Here is a 14,475-nt window from a genome sequence, read left to right as displayed (position 1 = left end):
AGACAAGCGTAAATCCGGTATCCCCACTGCCTTGTCTTGAAACCTGAACATTAAAACAGACTCCGAGACGTCTCCCCTGTTCCAGTGGATCTGTATTGTACAGAGGCATCAGGAAATGCAGTGGTATGCTCCTGTCTCTCAGTATTCCAGTCGTGGCCCCTGACTATTATGACAGTGAGGCGGTATGGAGGAACATGACAGAGGTTGGGGCCAAATGGAAAACCACAGACCGCTCCATCCATGTTAAGACAATGTTGGAAGAGAAGGAGATGGAAGAGGGGGTTGTATTTATCTTTGAAATAGATATTCTGTATTCAGGAGACAAAGTGAATATTAATGCCCAATCCACCAGGGCTTTTGTGAGCTCCTTTATTGTTGGAATTGCTCGAGGGCAGCGAAGTCAATGCCTTTCAATTAAAAGTTTGTTAATACACTTCATGAATGCGTCTGATCACTAATGTTTCTTTCCGCTCTCTCTCCCGCATTTGAAAAAAAAAATAAGGGTGGACAAGAATTTAGTGCTTCTTAACGAGTTGGTTCTCCCAGGGGAATAAATAATGAATCTGGTTCCATAACATGGGCAGGGTCTAAGGCAGAGGAAACATCAAAGTAAAAAGACTGAATGTTTTCTTCTTCACCGTTTCCAAACCAACTCCCTCAGCTAAATTCTTCAGCTCCATCACCACCCCTTCAATAATCCATGGTAGTTCATTTCACACAGCAACTAGGGTTAACAACGGTGAAAAGAGGAAAGGTCAGACAATTTTCCCTTGATGAGCCATCACATTTCTTTTAGCTATAACCTTCCTCACCTCTGGCATTCAATTGATCATAGAAACTGCATTACAGGGCTAAGTAATGGTTCAGTAGTTCACATCCAAAAATTGCACAAACTGCAGCTTGACATTCTCTCAAGTGGGACATTCCTTTTAAAGCTGTAAAAGGAACCATGACTTGAAAACAACATTTAAGAAAGAAAATAAAAACTTGCAGAGAAGTCACAAATTATTGAGGCATGACAATGGGGAGAAACATGCTGAGCCAAGAATAGATGCAAAAAAACAGAGTGGTTCAAAGCATTTGAGAGTGGTGCAGGTGTGGACCACAATGCAAATCCTAATTATTGCAGTCCAATAGACTGGGGGGTTGGTTTGTTGCGTTATTCCACTGTGTGTTTGTGCATTATTGAGCACCATTGCCAATATCACAATTTCCTAGATATACACATCACATTAGATTGCAAAGGTCTTGTATATATTGTGTGGCTATGTCTGAGACAAAGCCTTTTCAAACTGGTTTATACATCTCTTCCGTCTCAGTGTTTGGGAGTAATTTGTTTCCTATGCATAGTCTGGAGGGAAAAACTGTCAATGAATATCCTTTTCTCGGTGAGAGTGAAAGGCTTGAGGAAGGCAATGTGTTCTGACAGACACACAGTCCTCACTCCTAAAGCACATTACCTTCAACCTGAAGAGTCAGGTCCATATTGACTGATTAGAAAAAAATGCTCCTTTCACTACCCGAACAGTGGAATTAAGATGACTTCATTCAGTCCACTTCCACAGACAGACACGGTGGTTCCTTCCAGGTGAGTACTGTACCTGTTCTGTCTAACACTAGAAAGGCCTTGAGGGACCCATCCTTTCAAGACAAAATTAGTCATTTTAAATCCAACATTCTAATGAATACATTTCATATGCTATCAGAAAAATTATATTTTGGTTGTGTTAATTAAGGTATTGGGTAACATTAGAATAGGAAAAAAAATCTCTTTCTATCCCTCTCAATATATATATCATTTTTATGAGTTTATTTTAGGCTGTTGCCTCATGCTCAAGTGTAGAACTTATGAAAGTGGCTCATTGTTCATTGGCAATGGTAGGTGTTTTGGAAACCTCTGAATCTGTGTGATACTATATAGAAATCAAAATGTCTTCCCTGTGGCTCTGTAGGAGGATTTGAAATTCAAACATACGCGTGTTAAATAGACATATTTAAGAAAAATCCAGGACAGAGGAGGGCATGACTTTAAACATGGCACAGATATTTCAATGTTTTATTCATATTTAGTCAAACTGCTCTAACTTGGCTCTTCTAGTGTTAAACAGAGTGTCACGACTCTTACTGAAGGTGGCTCCCCTTCCTGTTCGGGTGGCGCTCGACGGTCGTCGTTACCAACCTACTAGCTGCCACTGATCCCTTTTTTCCCCTTTCTGTTTATTAGTTTCACCTGTTAGTGTTTTAGGTTGATTGGTTGGGCTTTATTTGCCAGCGGGATGGTTTGGTTGTGCGGGATGGTTTGGTTGTGCGGGATGGTTTGGTTGTGCGGGATGGTTTGGTTGTGCGGGATGGTTTGGTTGTGCGGGATGGTTTGGTTGTGCGGGATGGTTTGGTTGTGCGGGATGGTTTGGTTGTGTGGGATGGTTTGGTTGTGCGGGATGGTTTGGTTGTGCGGGATGGTTTGGTTGTGCGGGATGGTTTGGTTGTGCGGGATGGTTTGGTTGTGCGGGATTGTTTGGTGTACATGTGTACACGTCTGTGTGTCACGGTTTTCCCATTTTCTTGGGTTTTGCTGGACTGTTTAAGTCCCCCGTGTTTGGGGCATTTGTTTTGGTGTGCGCCCTGTGTTTCGTGGGGCTGGCGTATGTTCACCATTTTCGTGCGCCTGACTTCTCACCCACTACACCCCGGACGTTACACAGAGCACTTCAGGGTCCAATTACCTGGAGTCAAATACAACTTACGAGTCACTTCCTTCGTAAACAACAGGTGTAGACTAACAATGGAATGCTTACTTATGGGTCCTTATCCGACAATTCAGAGTTAAAGATAATAAAAATAATAAAAATAGAAAGAGACAAGGCATAAATACACAGTGAATAACGAATAAAAATTAGCATGGCTACGTACAGGGAGTATCAGTACCGGGTCGATGTGCAGGGGTACGAGGTAATTGAGGTTACTATGTACTGTATATATAGGCAGGGGTAAAGGTACTAGGAAACAGGATAGATAGACAGTAGCAGCAACATATGTGGTGAGTGTGAAAGTGCCTGTGTGTGGCGTCACTATACATGTGTGTGCATGTGATTGTGTGTGAGTGTATGTAGTGAGTGTGTGAGTGTATGTAGTGAGTGTGTGAGTGTATGTAGTGAGTGTGTGAGTGTATGTAGTGAGTGTGTGAGTGTATGTAGTGAGTGTGTGAGTGTATGTAGTGAGTGTGTGAGTGTATGTAGTGAGTGTGTGAGTGTGTGAGTGTGTGAGTGTGTGAGTGTGTGAGTGTGTGAGTGTGTGAGTGTGTGAGTGTGTGAGTGTGTGAGTGTGAGAGTGTGTGAGTGTGTGAGTGTGTGAGTGTGTGAGTGTGTGAGTGTGAGAGTGTGTGAGTGTGTGAGTGAGTGAGTGAGTGGTGAGTGAGTGAGTGAGTGAGTGAGTGAGTGAGTGAGTGAGTGAGTGAGTGAGTAGGGCTGTGGCGGTCATGAAATTCTGTCAGTCGGTTATTGTCATGCAAATGACTGCCAGTCTCACAGTAATTGACCGTTAATTAACATAAATATGTTTAGCATCTCCAGGCGTCTACGCATGCTGATGCACGCCTTTGGAACATCTATATTAAAACAAGTCGAACAAATTTCAGATACATCATCACAATAAATCCATTATTTTGGTCAGGTCTAAAGAAACATTATGATGTGAAGTAAATGTATGTCAGGAGAACAGAATAGGAGTCGAGTTCATTTAGCAGACAAATATATTTTTTATAAGTCCCGTGCAATTATTTTATGTTTTTATTGTAAGAATAATATAATTGAACATAGCTGAATAAAATAAAGGATATTTTTCCCATTCCAGAGCGAGTGCGCGTTTGATGTGGCTATGTTGAGCGTGAAAGTTATCATTTGAAACAGGTCCTATACGCTAGATTTAAGAGTTATTTGACACATTTAGTTGTGAATGATACAAACCTTAGAATGTCGTAGAAATCAAAACATACACAGCGTGCACAAAAACATTTAGAACACCTTCCTAATATTGACTTGTCGGGGCATGCACTCAAGGTGTCGAAAGAGTTCCACAGGGATGCTGGCCCATGTTGACTCCAATGCTCCCCACAGTTTCGTCAAGTTGGTTGGCTGCACTGATACACTCAAGCATAAAAAATAAAAAAACTCAGCAGCGTTGCTGGTAGAAATGATGTGAGACGGAGTTCAGCTTTCCTGCATTAAAATGCCTTGGGTGGCTCTGTATTCTTTCCCTACTGATTACAGTGGGGCTTGCCTAACCAATCAGATTCTAGATCTCCTGACCTTGAGCTTGTCAGTGGCTGACTAGCTAGCAGTCAAAGGTGTTCTATGGTTCTACTAGCTAGCAGACAAAGGGGGTTCTACGTTATTTGGTTCTACTCACCACGTTGAAGTCCAGGTTCTTCTCCACCCACTCTGTGGCCATCTCAAAGTCCTCATACATCTCCATGACGTATAGGGTGTCCAGGGCATCCACGATGGTGGCTCCCTTTATGCTCCCTGGGAAGGCAAACAAAACAAAGCCTTGAGGACTCGTATCCTATTTTCCTCCCATAGCAACATATTATATTGGTAGAAAAACAGCACAGTCAGAGTCAGGTTTCTACCATTAAGACCAGAGGAGGTTAAAATCTCCAGGGCAGCTGGAGTGTGCTGTTTTATTCAAAGAGCGGGGCATATCTCCTGCTGCGGTGGAATGTTGCCTCAGGCAACTTCCATTTATCTCAGTGTGAGACGTCATGCATATGAACAAATACAAATATGACAGAGCACCTTTGGCTATACTGTCAGGTTTTTACATGGTTGAGGAGGATGTGGCAGAGAAAGTCAGAACAGAGGAATGAGCATATTAGCGCGAGTCTTTTCGCGGTGGGCTGATGCTTTCGAAAGGCTCTTGGCCACCAGACCTTACCTATCAGATGACATTATACCGAGCCTCCTGAGTGGCGCAGCGGCCTAAGGCACATCATTGCAGTGCTAGAGGCATCACTACAGACCCAGATTTGATCCTAGGCTATGTCGCAGCCGGGAGAACCAAAGGGAGACCTATGAGGCGGTGCATAATTGGCTCACCATCGTCCGGGTTAGGAGAGGGTTTGGCCGGCCGGGATGTCCTTGTCCCATCGCGCTCTAGTGACTCCTTGTGGCGGGTTGGACACATAAACGCTGACTTGTCACCAGTTGTACGGGGTTTCCTCCGACACATTAGTGCAGCTGGCTTCTGGGTTAAGCGGGCGGGTGTTAAGAAGCTCGGTTTGGCAGGTCATGTTCCGGAGGACGCATGATTCGACCTTTGCCTCACCCAAGCCCGTCGGGGAGTTGAGACAAGATCGTAATGAGATCACAATTGGATATCACAAAATTGGGGAGAAAAAGTGGGTAAAATACAAAAAATAAACAGATGACATTATACCCCATTGACAGAGTACCGTGTCAATAAGTCTGGTCCTGTGCAGCTAAAAACACCCTCTTCCGCTTCATTAAGATAAGAGCAACAAGATTAATGAAATTACTGAGCTAGAGAGAAATGTAGCCTAGACGCAATTTATTCTCCAGTGAAGATTCGACTTGCTCGGTTTACCAAAGCGTTTAGGAGAACCCAGCCCCTGTCAACTCTCCACACTCGCTTGGAGGGCCGATATTTCCCCTCCTTTACTTCTCCTCCTTTACGTCACACTTTCAAAAGGAGGAGAGGATGAAAGGAAAGGCACCAGCCAGGCAGGCAGTCAAAGAGGAAAGGCACCAGCCAGGCAGGCAGGCAAAGAGGAAAGGCACCAGCCAGGCAGGCAGTCAAAGAGACAAACACTTAGCAAAGCTTTTAGTCCGCAGCATTATCGAAAATAAACTCAATAACACGACTAAAGCACTTTCCCATTCACTTACACCTATATGGCTTTCTTCAAATGAAAAAAAAGATAATGTCGTGGTAACTGAAGGTGTTTTTATTTCCTTAAAAGGGTAGGATTACAGCTAAAAGCTTTAATGTAGATTGAGCACCCCCGAAACTTAACAATGGGTGCTGTAGGCCTGCCTGCGCCTGTCTGTCAACTAATGTTAATGTGGGACACAAAAAGGAAGAGTAGCAAGGGTCACTGCAGGCTTGACTAAACACGTTTCCACTGGCCATCCTTTTGTCACCTGGCATCCTTTTCCCTTTCCTGTTTTTCATTAATCCCTCACTCCATTTGGACTCTGAGAGAGATGAGGGAATGACATTTTGTGCCTGCCACCCATTGTCTGCTTCCTTCCTGCTCTGTGGCTAGAGTGCGTGCCTGCTTCCCCCATTATAAAATACATTGGCAAAGAGAAGTGGAGAGGGGGGCATCCTCATCCCATTACTGGGACAAGCCAGAGCATGATGTGTGAAAAGGTGTTGTGTTTTGGCGAATGTTTTCACGTGCGTTTGTGTGTGCATGTACCTCAAATGTACAGCAAGCCATGGAGTGACTTGAATTCAGAATATCAAAGCCAGATTTCTCTGATCTATCAAACACAAGTCTTCTCACTCTAAGCTTCCAATTAAAATGAAGTTCTATGACATGTCATGAAGCAGCCTTTATTCTTATAATAAAGGGCTCTTGAGATGTTTGTCAATTTTGAATGTAAGATGATAGATTTGAGTAAATGAAAAACATGTGAAGGCTTTTGAAAAAAAATAAGGATGACCTGGATATCAGTTCTTATAGAGAATCCCAGTTGGTCATTTTAAAACGTTTGATGGAAGAACACTTTCCCAAGTTTCCATTTAGAAATCCTGAATTGACTCAAGGAGGACATCACTTAACATTTTTCTGAGGAAATCAATTAAAGGGATACTTTGGGATTTTGGCAATGTTGCCCTTGATCTACATCCTCAGAGTCAGATGAACTCATGGACACCATTTTTTTATGTCAGCGCAATGACTGGAAGTAACTACTAGCATGCTAGCAGTACCTATAGACTTCCACTCATTGTGCTAACACTAGTTAGCATTGGCTCACAAAACTTCTAACATCCTTCATACTGGACACAGAGACAAATGGTATCCACGAGTTCCTCTGACTCTGGGGAAGTAGACAAAGGGCACCGTTGCCAAAATCCCAAAGTATCCCTTTAAGTCCAGGGCAGGCCCATGAACAGGCTACATACATTTCCCCAGTGCATAAGAGCCTGGTGATGGATGCGTGAGCAACATTCATGGGACGGCAGCTCTTGTGTCTAAGAGCTTTAATTTATCCCCTGTTCTCTCTCACTCGCTCGCTCTTCATATCTCATACTTTAGAAAGGAGCTCCTCTTTGGAGCAGAGACTCTTGAGCATTTCATTGACTGATGACACTCGCTAATAGAGTTCTCACATCATTAGCAGGGAACGGCACAAATGGTGGAAAATTGAATCTCATGGGGCTGAGAGCCTTCGAGGCGTTGTCAGACGATGCATTGTTTGGACAAAAACAACCTTCACGTAAAAGTGGGCTGAGAATATCAAACCCATACACACAGTGACATCGTTCATTGTTCTGAGGGAGGACGTCGTCACCACCTCATTGAGGCCTATTTTAGAAAACATCAGAACCTGGGGCAACTTGGTTTATTATGTAAATATGCCTGTGGCAACTAGCCCAAATGTCTAGTCAAACCTGCTCTGCAGCTATGTGACACATTTGGTTATTCATCTTGGGGAGGACATGGTGGTTTCCTTAATACAGAAATAGGTAGTTGGAGAGTAAACCATTGAAAGTTTGTCGTGACAGCGAAGGTAGGCCTACATATGTTAGAGTTGTTAGATTAGATAATCATGTAGTGAGCTTTAAAGCAGTTATATAGTCTAACTTTATATTTTGGTTATCTCCTTTGTCTTTCAGGTACCCACAATACAAACATAACCCATTCAAAGGAAGTTAGAGAAATCTAGATCAAAAGGTGGAATTATACCATTTGGGTGAAAGTGACCCATCCCAACCACAGGCAACATTGTTCAATAGCAAAACGGTACTACAGTGCAATTGGAAAATATCCAGACGCCTTGAATTTAACATTAAAGCCTTAATTTAAAATGGAAACAATTGTTTTTCCCCTCATCAATCTAAAACAAAATACCCCATAACGACAACAGGTTTTTAGAATGTTTTGCTAATTTATTAAAAATAAACAGAAATATTACATTTACAAAAGTATTCAGACCCTTTACTCTGTACTTCGTTGAAGCTCCTTTGGCTGTGATTACAGCCTCAAATCTTATGGGGTATGACGCTATAAGCTTATAAGATCCTCTCAAGCTCTGGGCCGCATCGCTGAACAACTATTTGCAGGTCTCTCCAGAGATGTGGTCCTTCTGTAGCTCAGTTGGTAGAGCATGGCGCTTGTAACGCCAGGGTAGTGGGTTCGATCCCTGGGACCACCCATACGTAGAATGTATGCACACATGACTGTAAGTCGCTTTGGATAAAAGCGTCTGCTAAATGGCATATATTATTTATATTATGTTCAAATCGGGTTCAAGTTCGGGCTCTGGCTGGGCCACTCAAGGACATTCGGAGACTTGTCCCGAAGCCACTCCTGCATTGTCTGGGCTGTGTGCTTAGGGTCGTTGTCCTGTTGGAAGGTGAACCGTCGCCCCAGTCTGCGGTCCTGAGCGCTCTGAAGGAGATTTTCATCAAGGATCTGTCTGTACTTTGCTCTGTTCATCTTTCCCTTGATCCTGACTAGTCTCCCAGTCCCTGCCGCTGAAAATCATCCCCAAAGCATGATGCTGCCACCACCATTCTTCACCTTAGTGATGGTGCCAAGTTTCATCAAACCAAAGAATCTGGTTTCTCATTGTCACAGTCGTTTAGGTGCCTTTTGGCAAACTTCAAGTGGGCTGTCATGTGCGTTTTACTGCAGAGTGGCTTCAGTCTGGCCACTCTAGCATAAAGGCCTGATTGGTGGAGTGTTGTAGAGATGGTTGTCCTTCTGCAAGGTTCTCCCATCTCCACAGAGGAACTCTGGAACTCTGTCAGAGTGACAATCAGGTTCTTGGTCAACTCCCTGACCAAGGCCCTCCCCCCCCCCCCCCCCCCGATTGCTCATGTTGGCCGGGTGGCTAGATCTAGGAGTTTTGGTGATTCCAAACTTCTTCCATTTAATAATGATGGAGGCCACTGTGTTCTTCGGGACCTTCAATGCTGGCACCCTTCCCCAGATCTGTGCCTTGACACAATCCTGTCGCGATGCTCTACGGACAATTCCTTAGACCTCATGAGTTGGACTCCAAGTTTTAGAAACATCTCAAGGATGATCAATGAAAACAGGATGCACCTGAGCTCAATTTTGAGTCTCAAGGCAAAGGGACTCAAAATTGAGGGGGAAAAAGTAATTTTCTTATTTTTTATACATTTGCTAACATTTCTAAAAAAAACTGTTTTCACTTTGTCATTATGTGGTATTGTGTGTATATTGATGAGATTTTTAAAAAATAAGAAGATTTAATACATTTTAGAATAAGGCTGTAATGTTACACAACTTGGAAAGGGGAAGGGGTCAATGCACTGTGTCCAAAATCCAATCAGAAAAATAAATTAAAAAATAGTAAGACATAGCCGATTTGCATCTCAAAAATATGAGCTTGTTTGGTTTCTTTAGGCATGGGAGCCGGAAAGATGGAATAGTAAGAATCAGAGGGAGGGTGTGTGTGTGGGTAAACTGAGACTGAGTATGAGGGGCCTGGGTATGAGGTGAGGACAGAGGTCATAAATCAGTGTGTAAGGAGACGTAGTGCTCCAGTGGTCTAACGAAGGTTGTGGTTGTGACAAGGGGGTCTGATGCAGGGCCATGCAGATCTGCAGATCCCACCTCAGTGGGTGATGGATTCCCTCTCTGCTACAACCCCTGTATACCCCTCCCAGTTCCAGTATCATCTAGCTCCATCAGCCCAGTGACTGAGGGGACCACACACACACACACACACACACACCACACTGCAGGGTTAGCCCAGGGGAGGCCCAGGCTAAATTACACCATCCATTCCAAATATGGAGATGGAACACCTAATGCGCACATCATCCCAATTACACCATACAATGAAACATCCATGACTTCATCCCTGGAAAAGATAAACAGTTGAGTTTGATATTATTTAAAAGCTTACAAACAGTGTTGTCAAACTATGATTATTTATTTTTTAATGTAATTTTTTAACCTTTAACGTAAATGATTTAAAGCAGTTTAAACGCCAGGGTTTTTTCATATTCGAATATGTTGTAACTTAGACCGTATTTCACATCCAGAGGTTTTTGTACTGTGCCCAACCCGACGTCGGTTGAGACACAACATGCTCTTGAATAGAGGGTGGGTGTCATTTCAATCATGGAAACAGAATCCATAGAATGGACCTATCCATTCTATGTACATCATTGAAATTTGACATTTTTACTTCTAATTGCTATCACAATGACGACCAATGTCAACTTAAATGGTCATGTTTATTCTATTATCTATATTTCTATGAGTTTTTCTATGGAGGATGGACAGTATAATTTAAAAGAGATATTCCCATTCAAGTCAATAGTCTCTGAAGTGTGGATCTACAACCATTTTTGTGGTATCATTTGAACGTTTCAATTAAAACATTTTTTTTTTTTTTTTTACACATTTACCAGCCAAAATCCCTGTATTCAATAGCAAGTTGAGTTTCAACTGATGGCGTGCACAACACAAAAACCTTATATGATGTAAAATAGGGTTTAAGCTACATTTGACATATTGGTAGAATCTTTTTTAATTCCAAACAAATTACTGAAATGACAGGCTAAGAATGGACAGAGCTAGGCCTATTTGTTCATCTTATATCTCCAAAGTCAAATCAGTGTGTCTTGCTGACAACAAAATTTCCCCTGTTTGCAAATTAGGGCTGTCCAGACAACAAAACAAATCTTGGTAGGCTGAAAGTCGTCTGTTCTTTCAACCCATCGATTGGTTGTGTATTTTTTCATATATATAGAATAGGGTTGAATATTTTCCCGTTATTTTACAAATGTTCCATCTGGAGAATACATCTATTTTCTCCCAGGTAACCCAGTATTCCCCACCAAAACCGGAAGTGTCATTCAAAAGCATTATAAAGTACATAAATAGACCGGTCTGGATTTGATTAGAGCTTTGATGGAAAACTCAAGCCTGATGCTGCTTGAGCCTGGTGAGCCATACATTAAATACAGTTTATAAGCCATACATTAAAGACATTTAATGAGCACAATCCCAAAAAAGCCCAAATTATTGTGCCCTTATCTAATACATATTTGATAAAGGCTACTGCATATTATGTACGACAGAAAAACATAAAAGCCCATAGATGTAGCTAGCTTGGGTAAATAAATTAAACTAGCTCCAGTAGGCTAATATTTGGAATGTGAACTGTATTACTGTATATTGTATATAATTTATGGACTAGAATTATGCACATCGTTCAAACCATGATCAAGCAGAAGAGAACATGCGATTCTGGTGAAGCACATGCAGCCCACAACATTACAAGTATAGGCTAGCGAATTTGATTTTAATTTTAAAATATATTTCTATAATTAGAAGGCTGGTGTATATATACACCTTTCATAATATTTCCTCTACCTCCTCCTCTTTCTATTGTTGCTTCATTCCTTCCTCGCTTTCAGCTGTTAAATGAAATACGTGCCGTTGTCCTCATCTTCATCATTCTAAATTACATCCTTGAATAATATAGGACTAGAATTAAATACACAAGGCTTTCACTTCTCTTCACGAAGATTGAATGGTTATGGGTCTGAAAATCTCAATAACCGGGTTCCCGTCATTCAACCCTAATATAGACCAACCCTATATGTGTTTTAATAAAATGAACTACATGCATTGAGCTTGTTTGATGCTTTAAGCTCACGGTTTGATGAAATCAGACACAAATGAGCCAAGGGGGAGCAAGACATCAACTTAACCTGTCCCAACCTGTCCCAACCATCCTTCTCCTGCTCCTACTAGCTTTCCTAGATTCTGCCGCTACTCTCCTGAAGTTGCCGGTAATAGGCTACATGAGGAGTCAGCAAACTTTCTCATGTGGAATGCCAATTTATCTTACCATTTCTAAAGATCTGCGTGCCAGTTATGGTTTTCATCTGGACATTTTGTGGAACAATTGAATTTATAATAACGCCTTCGTATGTCAAAATCATTGTTATGTGGTTAATCAAAACTCTATCCAAAACTAAATGAAAATTATACAAACTTAAAAAGTAACTTCTATTGCCATCTATGTAAACATAGCCTATAATCCCAACAAATAAAAACATTGCAGCCAGCAGGTAGAAAATATCCTGATAAAAACAAATATCCTATAAACCACATTGGCCAGGCATGGCCTGTCTGCAACAATCTTGAAACATTGTTTCAACTTGGGTCCGGCCTCCTTGCAATATTGTATGAAATATTCTGGGCCCTCAGAGATTCCTGTGCCAGTGAGCTCCAGACAGTCACAGCTGTAGACTATTTGGGCAAGGGATATGAAGTAAATCAGCTATGCCTATTTTATTATGTTTCCACTGGATCGGAGCATGACATTTTTCCCTTTCAAACTGAGTGGTTATTGAAAGGGAGAGAGCTGGAAAGATTTTTCAAATACACTGAGGAAATATCGTTTAAAAAAAGACTTGATATTTGCTTGCTATGAGGTGAAGAAAACATTACTTTGAGAAGCTCTGCAGGTCATTAGTGGTGGTGCATTAAGCCATCAGAAACACTATCAGCTCCCCAAAATTGGTACATTTATATGCCTACATTTTCACGCAGGCTAGGTAGCCTATAGGCCTTCTTCTATGCGTAATCAGGTGCGCGTCCTTACTCATGCGCTCCAAACAAAAGACAATTACTAAATTGACAAAACTCGCAAATGGAATTAAATAAATCAACATTTGTTTCCCCACAAATGTAGCATAGATTGTGCGCTCTGTAAATAACGTGTCCACTTCGACAATGAGAACGGTAAAAGGCAGGAATAATAATGTGTTGAATTAATTCATACACATTACCGTAATCAAACAAACATTGTAGATGAGACATTTTTGGAATTAACGGTAAATGTACTACTGTTGATATGTAATGGGGAATTGATAGACACTAACAATGTCAAATGCAAACAATTCACACAATGAAGTTATGAAAACAATGAAGGTGCACAAATTGGAGGGAGGAAGCGCATTCTGGAGGGAACTCCCCCTTCTTGAACTGTGCCATTCTGTGGCATCCGCAATGGATGTGAATAAGACCGGTGTCTCCTGTTCCATAAAAAGACATATATTTGTTACTGCTAAAAAAAATGTTTTCAGCTTGGTCGACCAACAGCCTATCGACCAGTCTAATAATTGGGGTTAGCCCTATTGCAAATATATTTTTTTATCTGAGACGTCATTAGGAATCTGAGTATGGTACTTTCAAAAGTTAGGCCTACATTACCACCCCAGACAGAATAGGCCTACCAACGCAGACAAATGTAAGCTGGCTACTCTTCTTCTGTGGCTTAACCCAACGAGAGAAGGTCACAAGTGTTTCCCGAAAAGATGTCTTGGGTTTAAATATCTTCTATTGTACACAAAGTGAATAGCTTAATCAATTGATAGTGACATAATTAGATTACTTCCCAAGCAAGATTACTTATCAGCCTCTGAATATCGTAGAAATGAAACAATAACATCAAGTACGCATCGACGTCACGTCTTTCCCAGAGGTTATATTTATATAATCGGATCGTTATTTGGGTATGCCTGTGTTTAATGTGTTTATTTTTTTATAAAAAGGTAAGCCTATAGCATAACCCCTCAATTTGAGTCTTGGATTTAACTCAACAGCCCTTCACTGACATGGAGGTAGGATATTTAAAGAGTGCATGGTGGAGGAATTGGCAGACAAATCTATAGATATAGCAGCCTATAGCCTAATTTTGTCTGTTAAACAGGTAGGCATACCTCTTATTTCTTAAATAGGAAGAAATAGGCTCCAACACAAAGCCCTCTTATTGTTAGTAAAGTCTAATTAAAATGAAGATGGTTGAAATGAATTATGCCAACTCAAATCTGTCTACTTTCAGCTGTCGTTTTCCAATTGATTCTGCTGTGGCTGCTGCTTAAAGTTTCACAATGTAAATTACTCGAAACAAATCTAATTTTATTGCTCACATACACGTGTTTAGCAGATGTTATTGCGGGCGTAGCAAAATGCTTGTGCTTCTAGTTCCAACAGTGCAGCAATATCTAACAATATCACAACATATACCCAATACACACAAATCTAAGTAAAGGAATGGAGTTAAGGATATATAAATATGTGGACGAGCAATCTCAGAGTGGCATAGAATAAGATACAGTAGTATAGTATAGAATGCAGTACATACATAGATCAATTACTCCGATAAATACATCATGGGTAAGAAACATTGCTATTACTATACTTGATTTTAATAAAAACAAACTCTCCTT

General features: G+C 41.3%; 1 protein-coding gene across 1 annotated transcript in view; it reads right to left on the bottom strand.

The window, feature by feature from the left end:
* LOC123995065 (mannosyl-oligosaccharide 1,2-alpha-mannosidase IA-like) overlaps positions 1–14,475 on the bottom strand; it is a 165,074-nt gene that overhangs the window by 90,360 nt on the left and 60,239 nt on the right. The window contains exon 3 of the mRNA XM_046298356.1: positions 4,405–4,520. Within this exon, the coding sequence (XP_046154312.1) occupies positions 4,405–4,520 (116 nt within the window). The remainder of the gene's footprint in view (positions 1–4,404; positions 4,521–14,475) is intronic.

The sequence above is a fragment of the Oncorhynchus gorbuscha genome, linkage group LG14 (genome assembly GCF_021184085.1).
Source record: "Oncorhynchus gorbuscha isolate QuinsamMale2020 ecotype Even-year linkage group LG14, OgorEven_v1.0, whole genome shotgun sequence".
In the NCBI taxonomy this organism is placed as follows: domain Eukaryota; kingdom Metazoa; phylum Chordata; class Actinopteri; order Salmoniformes; family Salmonidae; genus Oncorhynchus; species Oncorhynchus gorbuscha.
This window is presented reverse-complemented; position numbering and strand designations above follow the sequence as displayed.